General features: G+C 36.7%; 1 protein-coding gene across 1 annotated transcript in view; it reads right to left on the bottom strand.

Annotated features, from left to right (window-relative positions):
- The window catches only part of ANKS1B (ankyrin repeat and sterile alpha motif domain containing 1B), a 370859-nt gene that overhangs the window by 186682 nt on the left and 159219 nt on the right, over positions 1–24958 (bottom strand). Inside the window, exon 15 of the mRNA XM_063308683.1 lies at positions 14429–14535. Coding sequence (XP_063164753.1) covers positions 14429–14535 — 107 coding nt within the window. The remainder of the gene's footprint in view (positions 1–14428; positions 14536–24958) is intronic.

Raw genomic sequence — 24958 nt, 5'->3', positions numbered from 1 at the left:
GCTTTTACTGGAATTCCTTCAGGATCTTTTCTATGAAAACAATTAGGACTTCCAGCAAGATGGCAACATGCTAGGATGCAGTTTATTCTCTCTCTCCCCCATCAGCTGCAAAAATAAAACATGTGTACAGTATTTGAAGAGAACTGGTAAACTGAAAATCTAATTAAACTTCTTCTGCCACTTTTAGTAATTGGAGAAGATAAAAATGCCCCTAATCTTAAGAAGCAGCCTCTCCCTTCTCCTACAATATGGTCCCGCTTCTATTCCTACCCCTAGTCTTGGCTTCTCTCCAGTAGAGTTGGGGAGTGAGACTTCAAGTGACATGCTATCTATTCCTTTGTGCCAGATGGAAGCCCCAATTCAAACGGGAAGTATACAGAGATCTATCTTTATTCCTGAAATCCCATCTGATGCCATTCTTTGTGAAGTAGACAGTTTTGAGATCCTCATTTAAGTTTACTGAATAGACATTTTTCAGATATTAAAAATAAGGTTGAAAGGATTGAAAAGAGATATGGTGAGATCAAGAACAACAAGCTATGACTGAAGCAAATGAGATTCGTATTGCCATTTTAACTGCTTAAAAAATAACAGTGAGCTGGTGTCCTGCCAAGGATCCTTGCACTGTATCCAAGGCCAAGAATGCAGAAAAAAAATGTTTGCTCTGTGGTCTCTGTTATCAACAACATAAAAAGACTTTGATAGAAGCTATTAAAAACGTTTCTTGAACCTGTTTCAGATAGGTTGTACTAAATCTATTGAGGCAGCCTATCTAGATACAGGTCTTTACAATGTATTGATCTTGTTGTCACTGAATTCTCTAGAAACTTAATGATCCTGAACAGGCTGTTAATTATCTGATATAACTGAAGGCCACTTATTCAAATGTAGGCATTCCACACCAGTCCATTCCATAATGATCTATGGTTTGGAGGGTAACCGGTTTATCAGCTACACAGAATTTATTTTCTTTGGTGTCTTCTCTTTTTCTCTTCCATTTGCAGCCTCATGGGGAGAGAAGAGAGCCTGTTTTTGGCAGGTCCCTACCGGGAGTCCTAACATCCATACTTTTTCTTTTTCCCCTTATGTTTTGATTTTGATTTTAATTACTTCTTTCCCCATTTTTCTTAATATCAATGCTTCAATAACAGTTTTTAAAATTATATTGTAGTTACACATACATTAACATCTTTTTCTTTCTTCCATTTTGAATTGTTATTCTATGTTTTTTTAGAGATTACTTATTACTAAGTTTTTCTTTGGCAATAGCTTGTCATATAATGTTTAGAAAGATTCAGTTTTTTGAATCTATGGCTATTTGTAATTTAGACCTCGTTACCACTCGAATAAACACATACTTGAGAATTTTTAAATGATAAACAATTTCGTGCCATGCAATATTGGCTGAGAGGGAAAGCTAAATGAAGGCATATTCTATTTAAAGTGAATTCAATGAAATCCAATGTCATTAGATTGAAAAGAAAAAAAAACTTTTGGCAAGAAAATGGACTGAACAGATTCCCACATGGAAAATTCAAAATCTGCCAGAGGAGTGGCAATATTAAAGAAAGTATCTTCTAATTTTATAGTTAAACAATTTTAGATTCTGAAAGTCACAGTATAATTTTAGTAGTTAACTATGGAAATCTTTAAATGGCATGGATAAATTTCTACAGTTCAATGTAAGATAAACCAAATAACTTATATAATTTTTCTATTAATCTTTTGGAGTTACAAGTAGATCAGATAGTAATCACTGAAGACTTTAGTTTTGGGTCTTTTATTGGATAGGAATAAAGTTTCCAAAAAGAAAATGAGTCCCACTGCTCTTTATACATACATTTATCTTATTATGATAGTTTTAATTTTCCTGATTTTAAACAATATATTTTTTTAAATTTTATTTATTTTATATCCTGCCTTTATTATTTTTATAAATAACTCAAGGCAGTGAACATACCAAATACTCCTTTCTCCTCCTATTTTCCCCACAACAACAACCCTGTGAGGTAAGTTGGGCAGAGAGAGGGTGACTAGCGTTGTACTTATTTGTTAACCTCAGTCATGTATTGGAATAGAAATAATATTGAATACGTGCCATTGTGGGCTCAGTTTGAGAGTTATTATTTAGTATCCTTGCTATTCGGTAAGTGCTGGGCACTAATTATAGTAAGAATGTGGTTACTTTTCCATCATGGTTAAACATAATTGGGCCTTATTGGACAGAAAATTTAAATTTGATTTTTCTTCTCATGACAAAATATAAATAAATATAAATATAAAATGACATTTTGGAGTAATTCTTATTTGAAAATAACTGGTAATACATTTGTCTGTAAAACATGGGCTTATAACAGAATCATTATCCTCAATCTGCTATTAGGTAATGATACTTTAAAAACTTTTGAAACTCTACAAAGGGGATGCACCTTATGTAGGACTGCAATACATATAGTTAGGAGATTTATTATTTGTATTGTTTGGCCCTGTTGCCTTTCTGGTCTCAGAAACACTGGAGATTTTAAGATTGTTGGACATGCCTTCTATGGAACCTAAACCAACAGTTTATTATGATAAAAATAAATAAATAAATAATTGAAAATATTTGGAATAGTGAATGGGAATATCCTATATTATCCAATCAATGGATCCTGGTTTTAAATAATAGATATGTTTCTCATAGCTTAAAAACCTGGCTAAAATCATCAAAACCAATGTCTTTACGGTCTATTGGACTCCTCAGAGCACTTTTTAAAAAGGTTGGTTTTCATCATTGTTATGCTGGAGATGTAATAAATTTGAAGGAACTTGGTATATGTTGACTTGTAGTTCCACATTGGTTAGATATTATTTCTCATACTATGATGAGCCAGGTTCTACAAAGGGAGCTATGGGTTAAATAGATCAATATTTTGTTAAATTATTTTCCCAAAATCTGGAATCTTTCAAACTATGTAAAACATTGTGCTTGGATTGTGGCAAAAAAGAAGAGATGATTACATATTCATGCTCCTTCAGGAGCATCCCCATGTCTATATTCTCAACTCATATTTAGAAAAAGAGATAAGTTATATACTTAGGTGTTTTGCTTTGTTATCTTGATTCTTTAGTTTAGTGTAGGATTCTTTTTTCATATTTTGTGGGTTTTTTTCTTTTTCTTCTTTTTAGGCATTTTAATTTTCACTTTCTGCAGCTTTGAGGTTTGCTGTGGCAATTGAATTTGGTTCCTAGTTACTGCTGCCAAGCCAAGCTGGGGAAAAGTGTGACAATTATTTCAGGTTGCTGGCTGTTACATTGAGGTAAACAAGACAAGGCGTCAGCCCAAAAATATCTTCTTACCCAGGAGATATTTCAAGTGGAAATCGAAACGGCTAAAAAAACTGCACCCATTGAACTTGCTTAAGGCTAAGTCTCCTGGGCATGCGAAGTGCTTCTAAATTTCTGTGATCAGTCCATACTTCAAAAGGGAACTGCACCTTCCAGTAAGTGGCGCCAGCTCTCCAAAGCTGCTTTGACAGTGAAAACTTCCTTTTCCCATACATGCCTGTGGCGCTCAGAATCAGAAAACTTTCTAGATAAGTAAGCACAGGGATGCAACCTCCCTTGTGAGTCTTTTTGCAAGAGAATAGCTCCGACAGATGTGTCTGAGGCAGCTACCTGTACCACAAAGGGGTGATCAGGGTCAGGTTGCTGTAAAACGGGTTCGGCAGTAAACAATTGTTTAAGCCTGTCAAAGGTGGCTTGGCAAGTGTCAGTCCATTATAAAACAGCGCCCAGGGTTTTTATTTTCTGGGTTTCTCCCTGGCCTTTGGTTTTTAACAATTCAGTAAGAGGCAATGCAATCTCTGCAAACTCCAGGATAAACTGGCGATAGAAATTGCCGAACCCAAGGAAACTTTGCAACTGCCACCTGGTGTGTGGGCTTTCCCAAGCCACAACTGCTTGCCCTTTAGCCGGATCCATTTCTATGCCACGAACAGACACCCAATAACCCAGACAATCCAATTGAGTCTTATGAAATTCACACTTTGACAATTTGGCATACAGCTTCGCCCTCGAAGCTTGGTTTTTCACTTTACAACTGCATTGCTTAGTGATGGAATTCCAATTATGGTAGTTAATTTAGGATTACCTGTAGTTGCAGAAAGCATAATTCCAAAACTATATTATCCTTGGGTCTGGATTATGCCCACTTGAGTTGTGGTGGGCAGTCTGATAGTTCCTCTAGGTAACCATCATCACCAGAACTGGGGTTGGGCAGCTTATCCAGATATTAATGAAGAGCTCTTCACAGAGGGGGAGAGATGATCCCTGTATACAGAGAAGAGTGGCTGAAACCATCTTTGCTTGTGGTCAGAGAAGAGCTCTTTTCTCAGTATTTGGTCCTGCCTCACTCTCACCCACCAGTGACAGTGTGACAGGAGAACCAGTCATTTAACTAAAATAAGCTTCCCTGTAGAAATCACCTTTCCCATCCCTTGACCAGAAGACTTTGATCTGGCTCTCCCTTTGAGTATACCCTTTCCTCTAATTCATCTTCTACATGTCCTGCTTGTTTGGGGAGTGAGATTGTTATAGGGGAATAAGTGGGATATAAGTAATTCTAAACTGGGAGAGATGGATAGGGATAAGCCTTACAAGCAGACAGCTATGTGTCAGCATATCACATTAACAAACTGGAATAATTATTTCCCTTAAATAAACAAGAAACTTATTGGAGAGGGGAGGAGGAAAATATTTATTTATTTGTTTGTTAGTTTATTTAACATACTTAGAACCCACCTTTTTCTCAGCAAGCCTGTGGCAGATTACACTATAAATCTAAGCACATCACCAATAAAATGCTACAAATTACAGAATATTGTAAAACATAAAAAAGGACAGAAATAACAAATTACAAAATATTGTAAGACATAAAAAAGAACAGAAATAATCAAACCATTTAACGTATATAACTTTAAACATAAGAGAATCAAATTAAAAGCCATAAAACAGATTTTTAGAGGAGAAAGTCTTAAACTTTTTAGCTTTTTTATAAAACAAAACAGTGAGACAGCAGTCCATACTTCTAGTGGTCCTTACCCTGGCTGATTCCTAGTCAACTTCTTATCCTGGTGAATCCCAACTAAGCTTCTCTTTGGATTGATAATATGATAGACCCTTAAGATGACTGAAGCTCCCATTCTGTAATATACAGGGGAAGCTGCCTCTTCAAGCAAGAGGACCAAGCAATTTAGGGATTTATATTTAAAGCAAGTACTTTGAATTTAATCTGGAAATCTATAGTACCCAGTGTACCAAGACATGACAGAACAGAAGCTACATGCTTCTGCCAGGAAACACCTAACAGAAGCCTGCTGCAATTGCCAAGTTTCCTTCAGGAGCATCCCCATGTGCAGCATATTACAAGAGTCTCCTCAGGAAGTAACAAGTGCATAAGTAACAGTGGCCAGGTCAGACCTTTCTGGGGACATATTTGCTAAATCTTTCGCAGCTGGAAAAAGACACTCTTCACCACCATGCTGCACTGAGCACTGAGCACTCAGTCCAAAAGACTTGGTAGATCACAAATTGAACATGAGCCAATGGTGTGATGCAGCTAAAAGAAAAAAAGAAAAAGCACTCCTAGGCTGTATGTACATATGTATAGCATCAGGATCAAGATAACGCTTAGTTCTGCTCTATTATGCATTGGTCAGAGCGTACGTGGAATATTCCATCCAGTTCTGGGCTCTTAGTAGTATACCTAAGCACAGTACAACAGTAATACAAATAATAATACAGTGAAACAAACAAGTTATATAACAATCACATACTATAACATCATATAACTACAGCACTACCAGAGTTTAAGCTGAAAGTTGAGAAATGAAGCAGCCTAGTAGTAGGTGGAAGGAAAGCAGGAGAAAAGAAATTTTCCCCAATACCCATTTGGATGCTCCTCAGGCCATCCTTTAGGATAATATGACCCCACTGTCTTCTAGGCTGGACCATAACCCTAGATCCGAGTTCCCCCCACAATGCATCAGAGCAATCCTAGCATGTGCATCTGTTGAACATAACAAAATTTTGCTCTGACCAGCATTCCCAAAGAGATCCTTACATGGTTTGCCTGACTTGTGCCTTGTCCATTCTCACCCTGATTCCTGGTCATTATCTTGCAGTGTTTCCACTGGTTTAGGACAGATACATTGATCACTGAATCCCGCACTCCTGCACTATCCTGACAGGCATTTCACATAGTCAAGTGTTTAAATTGTATCCTCTCTTTATGGCACAGTTACCATAGCGACCTCTCTGTAGAGTGGCAGAGCTCCTGAATTACATAATTGAAGAGGAACTCAAGAAGGGTTATGAATCAGAGACAGGGCGGAGATATTCATCCTGCTTTAAATGAATTAAAACTTCTCCAAATTGCCCTGTTCCACAAAATCCTCCAAATTGTCTTATTATCCCAAGCTGGAACAAAGTTGTACTATTTATGCCTAATCAAAGCTTCATTCAAAAGGTGGCATACAGAGCAAAACAACAACAACTGACTATTGAAAATGGGAGGACAAGTAAAAATGAAAAATAAAACATTCTGAGGTTGTTCTACCATTATCAGAGTGGTTCAAAGGAACAGTGTCCTGTTTGAAAAACTGTGAAAGATAAAAAGCTGAGTTCCTCCACAGAGCATGGCATACCAGGCCTTGACTTGCGGGATGGGGTTTCTCCCACAGACAGGAAGGAGAAATAACTTTTTCAGCTACCATCACAGGCTTTTCTGGTTTCAGGTATTTCGGGTATAGTAGAGTAGGAGGGGGAATGTGGCAAACCCACTATTAAACTCTCTATTAACAAAGAGAGATGGTGGATTGAGTTCCCCCATGTTTTTATAAAACAAATTGAAACACACACACAGAAAATTTGTTCAGTATGCTTTTTCTACTATTTATAAAACCAAAATACTGTTTGAAATTTTGGTCATGCCACTTCAAAAAAGAATATCTTACGACTGAGGATGAAGAAAAGAAGAGATAAAGACTTTTCTTGCAATGCTAGAATCTAGCCCATTAAATAAAACCAGCAGTACACTAATTCATAATTTACAGAATGTAATGTGTAATATGTCAGCTGTTGGACTAGGCGGTTGGATTAGTTGACCCACGTAGGATAGCTAAATTCATATTTCTTATATTAGCCTAAAGGAACCCCTCTATTTAAATACAAAGCCTATGAGTTCCTGTTACTAAAATAAAAGATGTGATTTTCCCAGAGTCAAGTGATTGGCTGCCTATGGGATTAAATGGAATATTGGATTTCTCTTATGTTCCAATGATCTTAAGGCTCTCACTTGCAAAGAAACAATTTCTTCCAATTTCCAAATCTGTGTCTCTCATATTCCTATAGACTAATTAAGTTTGCTGATGCTTGTTAATTATTGTGGATATTATATAAAGGTATTCCAGATGTAATTTAATTAAGGAAAATGCTATACTAAAAATGACAGAAACAAAAATTATTAGTGGTTGTCACCTCACTTTATCAATTTTAGTTTTTCTACTTTTTAGAATTTTTTTTACAAAACCTGATATTTGAGGCAACTTTCATTATAGATATGAAGGAGAAAAATGCTAATTATTCTTCTCATATTCTGCATAATCACTGAACCAGAAATTCAGCTATTCCTTGGGATAAAGCCAGTTTCATCAACTGGTTAAGGCAATGGGCTAGAAACCAGGAGGCTGTGAGTTCTAGTCCTGCCTTAGGCATGAAAGCTGGCTGGATGACCTTGGACCAGTCACTCTCTCAGCCCAACTTACTTCACAGGGTAGGAGGAGGAAGGAATATTAGGTATGTTCACTGCCTTGAGTTATTTATAAAAATAATTACAGTGGGATAAAAATAAATAAATAAATAAATGTTGAGGAATCCTAACAATGGAAGGTGCAAAACTCCTGCTTTAAATCATGAGGAGGCAGTATCTTTATGGTAGTTTCCCCTCTACTGGCTGACCTTCCTTCCTTTTTTTTCTAAAGTTGAATTACCATACATGTTTACCTACTCACATTCAATTCAGTGGCACTTATTTCTAAATAGACCAAAAAGACATTGCACTGTAAAACAGTTTACTCATCCAATGGATTCTGCCTCTCAACTTGGAAGTAAGAGGACATAGCAGCAGGAATATGGTGAAGGCAGACTGGACCACACATTAAGCTAGGTAATTAATGAGCTCAAGACTGTCCCAGGACAACTGGGCCAACTTGTAGGGGGAATCTACAATCCAGGTATTTTCAAGATATTTCAGTGCATCACACTTGATATCACCTGTTCACATTCTTATGCACGATATGGCCAACCATGATATAGAAATCATAGTTGTGTTCTAAACTGAAAAAAAATGATTCCAGTCATAAAGATTTAACTATTTAAGAAGTGCTTATACTTCATCATGTATTGATAAAACCATATCTGAAAAAGTTAGGTCTTTCAGTATAAACATACATTCCTTTGCTTAGCAGACATGCTATATGAATTGTTAGTTTACTTCTTTCCCAACTATTTTCTTACTTTTGCAGTCAAATATCTAGAATGGTCTATGACTGAAGCAGAACTATACATAAGGTAAAGGTAAAGGTTTCCCTTGACGTAAAATCCAGTCGTGTCCGACTCTAGGGGGCGGTGCTCATCTCCGTTTCTAAGCCTTAGAGCCGGCGTTGTCTGTAGACACTTCTGGGTCATGTGGCCAGCATGACGACACGGAACGCCGTTACCTTCCCGCCGCAGCGGTACCTATTGATCTACTCACATTTGCATGTTTTCGAACTGCTAGGTGAGCAGGAGCTGGGACGAGCAACGGGAGCTCACCCCGCCGCGCGGTTTCGAACCGCCGACCTTCCGATCGGCAGCTCAGCGGTTTAACTCGCAGCGCCACCGCGTCCCCAGAACTATACATAATGAAACAGAAATTTGTTACATCAGCAGCAAATGCAAACTGGAACACAATTATTTGTTAAAATCCATACTTTCTCAATTTTATGTTTGAATTTACAACTCATAAAATGTACCAAGGAAATGTACAAATAAAATACTCATATAACAGAACAGTAGAGATATAATGTGCATATATTATGAAAAAGCCAACCTTGGCTGATCTGGAAAATGTTAACCAAGTTCAGACTTGCTTAGTTCTTGACCTCAGAGCAGCAGGAAATCTCAGAACGATAAATTAGACTAGGAAGTTAAAAAATAAAAAGAAAACCCTGGAGGAAGGCATTGGCAGACCACTATTGTACTGTTGCCAAGAAAATCACATAGGTGTAGTCATCAGTACTCGAGTTCAGTTAAAAAAAGACTATAACTTTTTACATACAAAAGTGTGTGTATTGGGACAATGTGTTTAACTATCAACCTTAACAGTAGCTGTCTAAATGGAAAAGAAAGCCGGAAAAGTCTCTATGATACATTCCCTTGTTTGTGAATTAGTAATTTGGGGCAGAATGACTTTCATCTCCCTAATAAACACTCCTGGCACTAAGAATGCTCATGTATGTTTTTCTTCATGCCTCTTGAGAATATCACAGTATGTTTTCTGCTTGGCCAACACGGGGATATGGATATGGAAACTTTTGGACCACTCAAGCCATGGTCTTCCTGCTCCTACTCTTTGTGCTGGAATTAGAATTGTTTAGCAACTGTATTTCACTTCGATATATTGTTTCTGAACTTAGTTCCATTCTCACAATGATCATTTGTGGTACAAAAGAAAAGCTAGTCCTTTCTGGGGGGTGGGGGGTGGAGTGCCGAGAACAAAGAGGGAAAGAAAAAATGGATTAAATGATACATTGTCTGTGTGCCAAATTTCCTTCCTCCTGATGATCTGTTCCTAGCAAAGTAAGAGCACATCTTCCCTTTCTGAAATTACTTTGGCTCATTGTTGCTCCTTTTTAAAAGTCTAATCTATTCTTAGATTAGTATAGCCATAGTGGAACCATTTCATTAGATGCTTGAACTTCCCCAAAGTGATATTTTGGATGAGGGATTGGGTTTCCTTTAAACTTAATCCTTCCCATAATGATTGACTGAAAAGGGCAAAGGAATAGAACAATACAGGTTCCTATTTTCCTTTCTAATATAATATTGAATGCTGTATATTTAATAAATATCTTTTGATTTACAAAACATCAAGGTAATATAGTTCAACTAGGGGAACTTTGCCTATGATTTGTGATATTACGTAAGTGTACATATAATATGTACTATAAGATTAAGTTCTAGAAGTTTTGAGGGGAAACTATTTCTGAGGGAAACAGAATGTTCAATATCTTGCACATTAAATAGCAGTTGCTAATTTTTTTGCTTATTTATTTCATGATATTTACACCCATCACAACTGCGAGAGTCTCAGAGGTTTACAACAATTATCCATAATGAAAGCATTTAAATAAGACATCCACAATAGGAGCTAAAATATATATATTTTTAAAAGCCATAAACATCATAAAATCAATCAAACTGTCTGCCCTAATGTTCACCGTAGGCCCTCCAGAACAACTCAGTTTTTAGAAATTTCCACAAGTTCAGGACAGTAGGGACCATCCTAATTTCTATGAAGAAGTTATCGAATAAAGTAAGTGGTACTACTACAAGCTTCCATTCAAGTCCTGACAAAGATGATCTACAATAACAAATAAAACTGTTTCTGTCTCATGCCCTGGCTGAACCCTGACTAAGGTCCAAATAATCTGCTTCCTCTAGCATAGTCCATAGCTGCCCTGAAATCACAGTCTTAATAATCTTCCCCACAAAAGGAAGGGTTAGAAACAGAGCAATAGTAATCGAGAATGTCTGGGTCTAGGAAAGGCTTCTTAAGAAGGGGGCATACAACAATTCTAGTTTGGGATGGGATGGTACCTTCAAAGCTGCAGGTACCATCCCATCCCAAACTGAGGCATTAATAATTGCCTGGAGCCAGCCCATCATGCACCCTTGACACCATGAAGAAGCTCAGACAGCATGGTTCCAAGTCACAAGTAGCTGAGGACATACCAGAGAGTCCACAGGCCAAAACAAATTCTAGGTAACATGGTAGGATGCTATCCTAGTCACCACATTGGACATCACCCATGAATCAAAAGATTAGGAGCCAGCCAGGATTTCTGTTTGATGCCTCCTCCCCAAAAAGCTACTGAAACTTCTAAACAAGGCTGCTGGATGGCAGCTTGGCTACAGAATAATAGAGAAGTGATGGTGCTTCTTATTACCACAATGTAAGTGTCCTTACTCATGACAGTAAGCTTGATAATGTGCTTGTATTTATTTATTATTCAAATTTCTATCACCACCCATCTCCCCCCCAAAAAGGGGGACTTGTGATTCTCATCTTTCTCCATTGCTTTCCAGACATTGCTTCTTCCACTTCATCTCCTGAAACTCCTCAATAAATCAATAACCCATCCAGGATTGGCATACAGAGAGAGACCACTTGGGAGAGATTTGCAGCAGGCAATCAATGGAACCATTCCAAAGAACTTCAGTAATCCATCTGGAATCATGAGGCATCTGGGGCAGGCCATCCTAATTGGTTCACTTGCCCCATGGAGGTCATGTTGGAGGTCATCTGGACCAGGAAGTGATCTCGATCATGGTAAAGGATTGGCAACTGCTTCAAAGCAAAGGTAAAGTTCATAGTATGTCTGCCTACATATGGCGGGCCTAAGATTAACTGGAACAAGTCCACTTGTTTAGGGTACTCTAAACAGAGAATAGTGTTCTGTTAAGTACTGTCAAGGTTTGGATGCAAAGTTGTTATCCAAATATGCAAAGGTATCAATCTTACACTTTCTGAGTTCAAATGTTATTCCAGTCAGATATCCTATACTACTTTGAGTGTCGATAAAGGCTATATTAGATTTTAAGAATTAAAACAATTATGCCAATTCATTTATTCTTTAATATGAAATTAAGTGAAGTATCCTAATTGCCAGAATATGTCTTCTAACTGTCTTAGTATTCAGATAAATAGCACATTAATCATTACCTTGTTAAAATGTTGCTATCATCTGTGTCCTTTCATCAACTGTATATTAAAATTTTATTTTAAAAGATACAGGAGTCTTGTTTCTGCCATATGATACCATTGCTGCAGAAGCTGCACTGGCTAGCTACAGTACATGTTTTCAAGTGCAATTCATGATTCTGGTTACTACCGCTAAAGCCATATACAGTATATGGCTCAGGGCCTGGATAACTTCAAGACCACCCATCTAATGTAGGTTCTACCCATCCAGCCCAAGGACACACGGAGTGCCTCCTAAAGTTCCCAGCTATATAAGGTGTGACAGGAGAGGGCCCAAATTCCCAGTCCGGGCTCTCCTCTTCTAAGCAAGAGTAGCTCTAGCAAAACAATACAGTAATACTAATTTTAAACAGACATGAGATTGTGTTGCTTAGGTAACAGGAAAACAAATAAGCACCAAAATGTATTTCTATGAAAACAACAGGAGAAATCCATATTTAAAAATAACAAAAATATTAAAACTATATTGTTTGTCTTGATATAACATTATTAGAATGGTTATATTAATAAATACTGTAATTGGCTTAATACCCCCATTGATGAGATTAGTCTGAATAAATCAACAAATAGTGCAGTTCCACTGATGTCTATTTAGAATTAAGTCTCATTGTGTTCAGTGGGGTTGGTGGACACAGAATTGTGGCCTTAATAGGCAATCTTATACATACTTACTTGGCACTAAATCACATTTAACTTGATTCCGATATACATGTATAAAACTATATTGCATAAAATGTTGAAAATGGAAGTTAGTTACTGCCAAAAAACTACATTTATTATGGTAAAGCTGATCCCCTTTTTAGTTATATAGCACCTCTTGGGAAGGGGGTGTCATATTTTTTGGGTATCTTAGCATAAAGGAATTAATTGTTTATAACTGAAGAATGTCGTGAAGGATATTGCTTGGTCTTTCAGCAAAAGTATAATAGTGTTAATATATATATTTAACTTCAGTTTAATCAGTTGTGATATTCATTTTATTAATAATACAGCACTCCATCCACATCTCTTCTAGTAAATCAGAAATGTGAACCTGGTTATAATACAAAGGTTTGGAAACAACTTAAGCACATATACATCTTGAATAACTTTCGGCATCTTGTGCTTGTTTATAAAAGATCTTACATAAATGAGTAATCTCCATAAATACATAACTGAAAGACAAAGACTCTCACCCTAAGCCCATTCATGACTTTCTATGGAGTCCAATCAATTATTATCCTAGATTAACAGCAATGTTTATATTGTCCTATAAACTGCATTTCATGCCTCCTCAAGATCACATTAGTAATTTTACCACATGGATACTAGTCTCCTTAAGAACTACATCCCATTGGAACTTTGTCTACTGCAGCATGATGTTTATTTCCATATATATTATTGATTTCAATTTTTATGGCCATGGGAGCTTGAATAAAAGATACAATACCCTAATCCAGGTAATGCTACAATTAATTTGAATAGGGTTAATCTGCTTGAAATGTTAGATTTGTGTACTCAACAAACCAAAAATTGTAATGTAATAAAAAGTCAGATTTAACCCTTTTAAAAAGGTGATATTTTGAACATTTCTACACATATAACTGCATAAATCAATTTCATATAATATACACAAGCTTTCTTTGTATACTATATTACAACAATACTGCAGAAAAAAATTGGAAGACAGTGAAACAGAATAGATTCTAAGCAACAGATGTGGTACTATTACATCTGTATTGGATTACACACACACACAGACACATATATACACTGTAAATTGTATGTATTTGGAAACTGTTTTTTTTAGATAACCAACCTTATCTTTTGTTCATATTTATGGTTATAGGAAGCTTTCATGGGTTTGAAATGTATACACTATATACCAAAGATACCTGTCATGTTCATGTCTGTTAACTCTTTAACAGTAAAATGGTTTTAGATTAATATTTAAAGCAACAGACATTTATTTCCAAACACTGGGAAAATTGTTATTTTTTAAAGCTCAAAATTCAGCATTTCTTTGTTAGAACATACAGAATTCAAGTTGGAATTATGAAAAATCATTTAATCTTAATGAATATCAAACCTTTGTAAAAATATTTGATCTGTTCCCTACAGGGATGTCATCATTGCAAGGATTATTGTTTTATCCAAGGATAGTCCAGAAGTATTATTCCTTCATTTTCATTTAAAAATGCTTAGAAATTACATATGAAGCAAAGAGAATGCCCCTTGCTCATATGGATAATGGATAGGAATTTGTAAAATGTATATTTTAAACACTGCAAATCATAAAATAGACTCCCTTCATGCTGTACAGACTCTTGGGAAGCAAAGACTCACTTACCACCATACACTACTAACACAGAAAAGATCACTTACCATAAACTGTACATTGTCAAATCCATTAGCCAGCAAGTGGTTCTCATACTGAGGTAGCCCAATATTTTCCAACCATTGTCCCACAGTCTGGACAGGGCATCTGGGTGCTGAAAGAGTTTGAGAAGGGAGGCGTTTAAGCAGTGAATATCCATCCACAGGATAATAGCGATGATCCTGGGCTGAGAGGTGGCATTGCCACATTGTGTTCCGGGCAAAATTGGTATCAAAGGAACCTGCCAGCTTGTCCAATTAATGCTTCCAGCAAATACAAAAGTCAGAAGTAGCACATAGTTTCCGGGGCAGACTATGAACTGCTCCTAACTGAACATTTCATCTGCATTAATCTGTACTACAGACCAGTACGTCATGCAGTGGGGGGAAAACATATCAAGCTGTCAGCTAAGCTGTTTTCCGTTATATGTGATTGTTGAAATACTCCACAATGAGCAATGATCTGCTAGCAGCAAGGAATCTTTCATGACGTGCTCCTACACTCATCAGTATGCAGCTCTATGCTCCTTGCTCCCCCTTGCTCGCCTGCCTTTATTACCCAGCCTAGGCTCTACCTCACATTTTCAATAATAGCAATCAGAAAAGGCAAGAACATTTTTGTCTGCAAGCTCTAAGCTTGCTGCCGCTGCTGCTTCCACCTACACACCCATCGAAGCGTCAACCCTGAATGATGGGAGCAATCAAAAAATGCAGAAAATAGCAGGTCATCAGAGGAAAGCTAATATGCTAAAATCTGAATAGAACCTTTGTCTGTTATGCATTAAAGAGATTGGCTTGCTGTAAATTTTCCATGTTTCAAAGGAGATCAGGCATTGAAAAGCATGAACTGGAATCTGTGTCACAGTTTGCTGTTTGCTTTCTTTTTTAAAAGCTGCACTGAGGTTTGCTCTGCTCACAGTATATCCTTAGCCATTGTTCCCGTTAATAGTCTTATTCAACCAATAATGAAAAAGCTGGTTACATTTTTTTTCTTAAAATTGAAAATTGTAGAACATCTTTAAAATTTCAGATAATTACTTCTTCATCTCCCTGATCTTTCAGCTATAGTGTAGAACCAGAAAATAAAATACTATGTGCTAAAATTCAATCATTCATGTTTTGGAGAAAAAGAGAGAGATGTGCGCACGCATGCACGCACGCACACACACACACACACACACTTCTTAAAACAGGAATTGAAGCATGACTGAAAGGAAGCCATATGAATATTACAATTAAAAAAAAAAAAGGCATTCAACATTCCTAAATTTACCCGACATGTCTGGTAATCTGGAAGGTAAAATACAAAAGAATTATTTCAAACACTGTCCTAAATATACATGAAAGAAGTCATTTTTCATTAAAAAGACCCATCCATTAGTAGATAAATATGCTTTTCTTTGTTCAGAGTTTTTTTTAATCATTTCAAGCATGTTATAAGGCAGACACACACACTACACTTTACTGCAAATCAGTGCACACATACACAATCCCTTGGCTGCTTACAACCAAAATTTGTACACTGGTTACATATGTAAATTAGAAAATACAACAAATACTAGTGAGACTGAAAGGAAGGCTCTTGGTCACTTTTGTATATCATATTCAGACCTTGTAACCTAGCTGCCATTGATCCTATTGATGTCTTATCGATTCTTTACTGAATGGGCAAATGCTCATTGAAGACTTCAGATTAATAGAACTAACCAAGGCTGGCTGGCTGGCTGGCTTTCTTATACTTATTAATGTAAATTCACTAAAATAAGAGCAAGAATGACTCTGTGGAAAGATCTTAGGGATCAAGGCAAAATGTGATGTTTAGCAAAACACAGGTGTATTTATTCAAACTTTAGCAAGGTAGGTAAAATTTACTTTCTAGTAACAATCTGATCCTATGAAAAGCTAGATACATGTAAGACCACACTGATTCTGAAGAACTTAATTCTGCACAAGACTGTTGACTTTATTAAGGATTGCAGTTCTCAACATGAAGATAAATTTAACATACATCACAACATCTCATTCAATCTGAATTGCCAGCTAGTGGTTAACATGTCTTTAAAAAGCAGTTCATAAAGGAAGTTAATATTTTAGTGGTCTTCAGATTTCAGTTCTTTTTCATTATCTTTCTATGCTTGGGTATCAACCCACCTATGACTAAAAATACAGCATAACCTGTTTCTGCAATGATATATAAAGGGAATTATAAGTCTGTAAACTGTCTAAATTACAAATTTAACTAAACAATTGCAATTTCACATCCCTTCACTGGTAAAACAAACAAATATTTGTCAGTTTGGAATCAAAAGCAATAAAATTATCAGTTCTAATTAATCAATAACTCTGAGGAATCAGATAACTCAAGTAAACAAGATGCAAATTTAAACAACAACAACAAATTGAGGCATGCTAGTGTTGCACTTAAGGGGGAAGATACACCCCTCTCTCTCTCTGTATATGTGACATCTCATGTAACATGCTACTAGTGCACAGCTGTCGAACTACTGTTTTACAGACACAACAAAAACAAAAACAAAAATCTTTGGTGGATTGTGGTTGGCTTGATGGGAGGATGTGCAATAGTGAAATATATTCTGGCATTTCCAAACTGAAAACAGGGAAAAAAAATATAGAATATCTGAAATGATCATTTTTTTAAAAAACTACACAGTATTATCTCATTTACTATTTCTATACTGTCTTTCAGTGATATTTAAGGTGTGATTTACAGGAACAATAAAAACAATTATATACTGTATTTACCTGAATGGAAAACAACCCTTATTTTAAGACAATCTTCCAAAAAAGAAGCTTGGAATTAAAAAATAAAAAATAAAAACAAAGAATAATTATCTGTAGTGCCCAGCTTCCCTGCATAGTCAAGTGAAAACTGCCAACTTCAGGTAAAATCAATCCTAGAACTTCCACTCCCACAATAAATGATACACTTGTATATGTGTTTATGTGTGTGTACAGCAGCATTCATAGGAATTTGTTACTTTTGTCAGAATGATGAAAGAAAAATTGCAGTGTTGCACTGCAAATTCAACCCCATTTCAGCATCTGTGTGATATCATGACACACACAGAAAAAAGGTGAAGTTTGCAGCACAATGCAGTGACACTCCGGACATTCGTCTGAACTCATCTTGCCCCCCATGCCATGGCCGCTCTGTGTGTATACATTTGCCAGATGCCACACTCCAGGCAGGAAAGACTAGGGACAAAAATATTTAGCTTAATATTAAATGAACTAATAATGATTAAACAGAAATGTGTTTAAAGTAACATGCCTCATTTGTAAAATTAGTTGCTTCCCAATCTGCCTATACACACAAAAACCATTTTGTCTCCCACACAAACATATATACAAGTACACAAATACACACATCTGTATTATTCCAACAAAAACAGTAAAGAAAAAGAAAAAAAAATCAGGATGGCAAGTGGAAGGAGTAGCTGCATTGGGAAGGGAAGAGAAAGTGGGAGATAAAATGCAGTGGAGATAGGACTGAACAGGAAAAAAGAAAGAAAAGAAGAGAAACTGCAATGCAATGGCCTTGACTCCAATATAAATATGATTAGAACTACTAGGTTCATTCCAATAGTACAAACATGTGCAACAGTCTATTCCTGTTCAAGGGATACTAACCCCACAGCTTTTTTTTTTGTACCCCATGTGTAGGAGATGAGTGTCTGTAATGAGGCAGGAGAGGAACAGAACCCAGGAACCATGGAACCAAGCCTCTGAATGAGCAGGGAAAGACCAGATGCAAGCCCTACCACTCCTGACACTGATAAACTACAACCTGAAACTATAAACTGACAACTTTACCTTGAAGCTGTGTACCTTATGCCAATGTGAATTCCTTAATTCCTGGACAGGAACCCTTGAACCCTGACACTATATATGGCTTGCTTGCTTGAACCGTGACACATAGTCTGACTTAAACATGGCTACTGTCTGATTCCTTACAACTAATGAAGAAAGGCTCAGAACTGATTTACTGTTTTACAGCCAAGTACAATAGTAGATGGTCTTGATTTACAACTACTCTATTTATTCATTGCTGTGGTCTTTTTAGGCTGTGAAACCTGTTCTAGCCAAAGCAAAAGGCAGGATGGAGAGGCTAGCATAAAGAAATCAAATAGCCTATGATCAAACTACATAATTAAGAGCATAATGATGCAAACTCAGTTAAATTGGTTTGTACCCAAAACTTCATCTGTCCCATCCCACCATGCTGGAAATGCCAGTTTCTCCATTTGAGAAATATTATGGAAATCCAGAAACCTTCATAATATCCCAAGCATAAAGCACTTTGCTTCTTCAACTGTGTGATTATGACTTTGCAGATGATCACTCACAGGTCAGTTGGCAGATTAATTTACTTAATGACCAAGCTTTGCTTCCAAACTATGCTGTGTCACGAAAAAAGTGTTCAGTATCTGAAGACCCTCTGAAAGTCGACACTGCCAACAGATGCATGAGACACCTATGCAAAGGGCAGAGGCCTGTGGCAAATGTATTGGTGAGTTTCAACTGGTAACTCAAGATCTGACATGGAGTTAGTCCACATTAATGGACCAATTTCAGGTAGGCTTGACTGACAAGATCCTGAATGAACAAAAGAATATAGAAAAGCCACTGATGCCTTAAGCTTTGATGCAACTTGGTGTATCAATGAATGGATGAAAAGCTGGAGAAGTTAGCTGACAACAGCAGTGGTAATAATTTGCTCTTTGGGAACAAGAAACAGGGTCTAGCTGGTTTCCAAGTAGACCTGCACTGGAGTCTTTAACCAAAGAGCCTATGGACCTGGGCAGCACAGAGCTTTGTCTCATGCTAAAGAAAAAAAAATGTGGCCTGTTTCTTTATCATTACTAACCAAGGCATTTTGTACTCTGTTGTCCAGAGAAATGAAAGGAGTTACCCAGCTGCAAAACATAGAACCCAGATGCCAGTGAGGCCAGTAAGTCAGAGTCAGAGGATGGCTAACTCTACTGAGTCCAAATTTATCTGCCACCAGGTAAACTGAAAAAAGCCATATCCTTCAACTGAATCATGACTAACCTATGGAAAGGCATTTAGGCCACTGCAAGACCTTACATTTTTTTCCTCTGGGATTTCTGGTGGCCTTGCATAAAAACAGAGGTGCACCACTGTACTGAGACATGCCTCATTGGTAAAAGAGCTAAAGACCCACCAGACAAGTCAGCAGGATTATTGATGACCCTACCAATCATATCTGGACTGGAAGGTGATCAGTTGGGCTGCGTTTCAGACCTCCCACTGTTGAAGGGCTACAGCACCATTCAAGTGGTATTTAAACTATTCTGCAAAATGCGTTATTTCCTTTCTTGTCATATTTTCACATTACCCAGCCTGCCAAATCTCCTAACTCTGGATGGAGAGGCACAATTCACTGCATGGTTTTGATGGAACTTGTTCCAGTCGCTCCTAAGTTGGATATTTTTCAAAAGTACTATTCAGTATTTGATATATGGATGTAATTTCAGTTTTTGACATATGCTAAATTGGTTTTAAGAACAAGCTATGATTCTGTTCTTATAATGTGCCTTCAATTTGCTTTTTTTAATCTGTGTGTTTTGCAGTTGGTCAAACACAGATACTGTGTAACGCCAATAGAAATGATCATCCCACTAGGTAACTGAAAAATTACTAGTAGATTTAATGTAACCAAAGATTCTCTTCCTTGACTTTAGAGGCAGAGGGCTTAATTTTGCTGAGAATTAAAGATGGGAAAGTGAGGATGTTGTCTGAATTTTCAGAGACTATATTTCTAACCATGCTATTCATCATAATTTATTTATTTATTTATTTATCATATTTTTATTACCTCCCATCTCCCCCGCTTGGGGAACCCTGGGTGGTTCACAATAAAACAGTATAAAATACAATAAAATCAGAATAATATCAATAAATATACATATAAAATATAATAAAATCCAAGTGATGGAAGATCTAATTCCCCCCAAAGGGGACCGGAACCGGTCCTGGCAAGGCTAGGGAACCAACCAGCCCCAAGAGTGGCTCTTCCTCTCCCCACTCCAGGCATGGTGACAAAACCAGGTCTTCACCCGTTTTCTGAAGTCCAGAAGCGAGGAGGCCAACCTCACTTCTGGGGAAGGATGTTCCAAAGGGTGGGAGCTGCTGCAGAGGAGGCCCGATTATTAAAACAGTTTAATAATCTGTATTAAACTGTTTTCGTGACTGTGTGCTCATTCATATATTCTTGTTTCTTTTTTTCCTTTCAGTTTATGGAATATTGATTTTTCACTCCAAATTATTTTTATAAATTTCAGTTTCTTGTCAGTGTTCTAAGACCAAAGCTAATCAAATTATCCAACAACATATTGCCAGTCCAAAAAGACAGGATGGAATCCTCTGTATAGAGTCTAGTGAATATATTACATTTCTTTTAACTAAATTGGAATAGGATATTTATCCAGAGCTAGGGCCTTGAATAGTTCACCATGGAAGTTGTACCATGGTGTCAGTCAGTTCCCATCTGTCACCAACTGAGACCTTAAGAAGAACTAAGTGATAATCAGTATTGCACTGATAGCCTACTTTTCTCTTGGAATTCAAACTCATGTTTGAGCTCTATGGTGAAGTGGGGACTAAACCTGGATCATTTCAGTCCAAATCCAACTTTTTAACCTCTATTCTACACTAGCTTTTGGAATATCTTATAACTCTATTCTTGTTTGCTGTTGAATGTAAACCTAAAGAACCTATGGCCATTTATGGAGCTAACGAACTGTAGAATCTATGGAAAAATAATCTTAGTCTGAGTTATCAGATAACCGAAAGACTGTATCCACAGTCTGAAATGGCACAAAACAAAGTGCCGAGGGCTCTCCCTAGATTTTGGGTGAACTGCGGTTCATTGTACTTGAGCGTCTGACTATATGATAAAAATAAGTGGCACAAGGGCTTCATATGGTTGGTTGCTGGCCTCTATATATGTATGGGAGGTCTGTGTGTTTTTGTCATATGTGAATAGAATATGGGTACAGAACAGTAGAAGCCACAGTCAGAATCTAGGCTGCAATACATTCAAACTGTATCACAAGCCAGTGATTAAAAGAAAGCAGCAGCTAGCAGGTAGTCTGGCCTGCCTATAAACACAGAGGAAGCCAACTAGGAATTGATTATTCTACTCTCCACATAGAAAGAGATCTAGGTTCCAACAGTATCAGAGCCCTAGAGAGTTCACTGCATGAGTTTACATACTGGATTAACACTCAAGAAGACAACTATTATTCCCATACTTATTATGTTTTGATAAGCCTGGTACTTCCACTAGATCCCCAATTTACCACACAGAATTACTGAGGTAAAATAATGGGAGAGGCTTACTTAATTCCTTATAGCTTTGACCTTGCTGGTTATGACTTCCAAAGCTATGTATTGATGTATATTATTGCTTAGACTGAACTTCTTGCATACAGCTCTTTGCCTCAGAAGAGCTTGGGTGAAGGTCTAATGAGGAGAAATAAACAATATATATTGTAGCAGAGCAGTTGAACAACTAAATTCTTCTTTCAAAATGCTATCTATCTATCTATCTATCTATCTATCTATCTATCTATCTATCTATCTATCTATCTATCTATCTATCTATCTATCTATCTATCTTCCACAGATACTAGTACAGGTAGTTCTGGCTTAGTGACCATGGTTGGGATTGGCAACTCTGTCACTAAGCACCATGGTTATATGCGAAACATCTTGAGACTGCAGTGGGCTTATGACCTCACTTCCGCTTCAGCTGTTAAGCAAAATATCATGGGGCCACAAACTCACCTCACAGGGTTGTTGTTGTGGGGAAAATAGGAGGAGGAAGGAGTATTAAGTATGTTTGCCACCTTGAGTTATTTATAAAAAATAATAAAGGCAAGATACAATTTTACTTTCACCTTCTCTATTAACTTTGATTGTCACAAGTCAGTTGCGAAGCACATAAATGGTGATCACATGACTGTGGGATTCTGAGACAGTTGTAAATGCGAGTTTTAGTCACAAAACTTTTTTTTACACAGTTGTAATTTCAAATGGTCACTAAACAAGTAAATGAGGACTACCTGTATAGATTTTAAATAGGATGGCAACTGGATAACTGATTTAAAAGGAATAAAACAAATCTGATTATTGCAAAATAAATTTTATATTATCAATCTCAATGGGTTACTGTCACTATTCCATACTACATTTACTTTGCAAATTTGCCAGAGGGTGATACGATATTTAAAGTCTTCATTTTGACTCCATTTTAGGTGTCCTGTGGGCAATATCAGAACCCCAAAGACATCAAAATGATAGATAATGATAAACCTTCAGACTCAGAAAATGAGTCTGACTAAGTAACATTTCATGTCACAAAATATATATTCTGATGCTTGGTTTCCCTTCCCCAAATGGCCTTTCTGCAGGACAAAGGCCAGAATTTGTGACATACTTTGCTTTTCTTTAAAGTTGGCAATATTGGAAAGTGGCAATAGAGTGAGACTCATGAAGGGTTTGACATCAAATGTATTTGTACTTGTCACTGTCATTACAGAGAATGTATGTGCTGTATCTGCTGTACCTGATTTAGATGTCAGAAAAACATTTCTGTGATTGTATGTAATAATGATGTAACTGCTGAGTAAGAAAAACAGTGACTATAAATTCTAGAATTTGAATATGTGACATATTTTGGCTTGTAGTTGTATAACTGCTGATCAAGGATGGCTCAAACTACATTGAAATCTATCACTAGATAAAAACATCTTGTTGAAGTATTTGAAAACAGAAAAATGCACTTAGCCACAATGTGTGTGTTGAAGCATACTTATTTATTGACAATGAATGCAAGATATATTTGTGCTTTAAAGATAAGCAAACGCTGGGATCCAGTCCGTCATAAATGCTTATTGGCAGTTTGCTGACAATTTTATATCACTATCAATGAAACTTATTAAATCCCTCGTAACTATGTCCAAGTCTCTCCAACACCATTAAAAAACACCTGAAATACATGCGCAGAATTCCCAGAGACCAAAGAATTTGCTTGCTCTGACTCAGCTGCTATGTCTTCTGTCTCCCTTACTGCTCCCTTTCCATCCATGAAATACAGAATAGTATCCAAATGGAGACACTCTGGAAGCACTCTGGAAGCTTCTGACCAGTTTTAGCTCCCAGACATAATGAAGAGCTTCTAACAAGAAGACAGACAGCATGTATCAGGCATTAACCAGCAGTTAAAATTAGTTCAACAGAAAAACATTAGTTTGCTTATTCATTAATGATAAACTGAAATTGATTGTGAATGTATGGATAATTAAGTGTTAGAAACAACAATAATGTTAATAACAATGCTTGCTATTACAAGGGAAATTCAGCAATGATGTTGGTAATAATAATAGTAATAATGTTGATTAGAATGCTAATAATAATGACTGGGAATATATGGATTATTGACTATAGTAATAAAAGCAAATTCTTAATTTTAACCGGTGTTTACAAGTATTGTTAATATCAAAACAACAGTGACAGGAAATGCTAATAATTAATGGTTACAAAACATCTACATCTTGAATATATGTCAGTATGCTACATGTATCTTCTAGTACATCTTGCTTAGAATAGCCGGAAACTCAGCTGTGGTGGTATTTATGGCATAGTGGCCCAAAATGTGCCAGAACTGACCAGCACTATCTTTACCATTTTACTCTTGGTAGAGAATGTTGCATATGGCACAAGTATAGCTGTTAATCTTGTCTATACTTTCTCTGTCTTACTAGAAAGCATTATTTGAAAGCCCCAATTGACCAAAGCCATGATGAATAGTAGAGGTCAATATCTATGGATCCATTTGTTGATGACCATGACATATGGGAGAAGAGTAAAAGGTAAAGAGCATGAATTAAATAATAAAGGAAAAGAGATATGTTGAGTGACTGTAAAACTAAGACAAAGGGGAAGGATCTAATAGATGAAAGTGGCCTGATCTTGTGGAGAGGATGAATACATGCAGGGAACTGAAGATATAGATTTGGTTATGAATGAAAGAGCTAATATGCATATTGGAAAGTACAAATTAGTATCATATAAAAATAAAAATCCATAAATTGGTCATACAGTAGCTGTACGGTACATTCCAGTAAATAGTGACAATAGAGGAACCAGATATACTGTAAGCTTGGGGAAAAACTGTGCAACAGACTCAATAAATGAGTTGGAGGGAAAAAAAACATTCTGCTAGGTGACATGAATGAATGGGTGGAAAGGAAACACTTCTGTAAGCTGCCTGGAGTCATCGTGTGTGAGTTGGGCAGCCTTATAAATCTGTTAAATAGATAGATAGATAGATAGATAGATAGATAGATAGATAGATAGATAGATAGATAGATAGATAGATAAAAACAAGAGAGACTCATGAAAGAATGAGAATGGTGACTGAAGGATATTTACTTAGAAAAAAGCTCTTTTTTCCTCAAATAGGGTATTTTAATCAAGAGTTTATTCATG

This window comes from Candoia aspera, chromosome 7 (assembly GCF_035149785.1).
Source record: "Candoia aspera isolate rCanAsp1 chromosome 7, rCanAsp1.hap2, whole genome shotgun sequence".
In the NCBI taxonomy this organism is placed as follows: domain Eukaryota; kingdom Metazoa; phylum Chordata; class Lepidosauria; order Squamata; family Boidae; genus Candoia; species Candoia aspera.
Note: the sequence above shows the minus strand (reverse complement) of the source record. Positions and strands in the feature narration are given on the sequence as shown.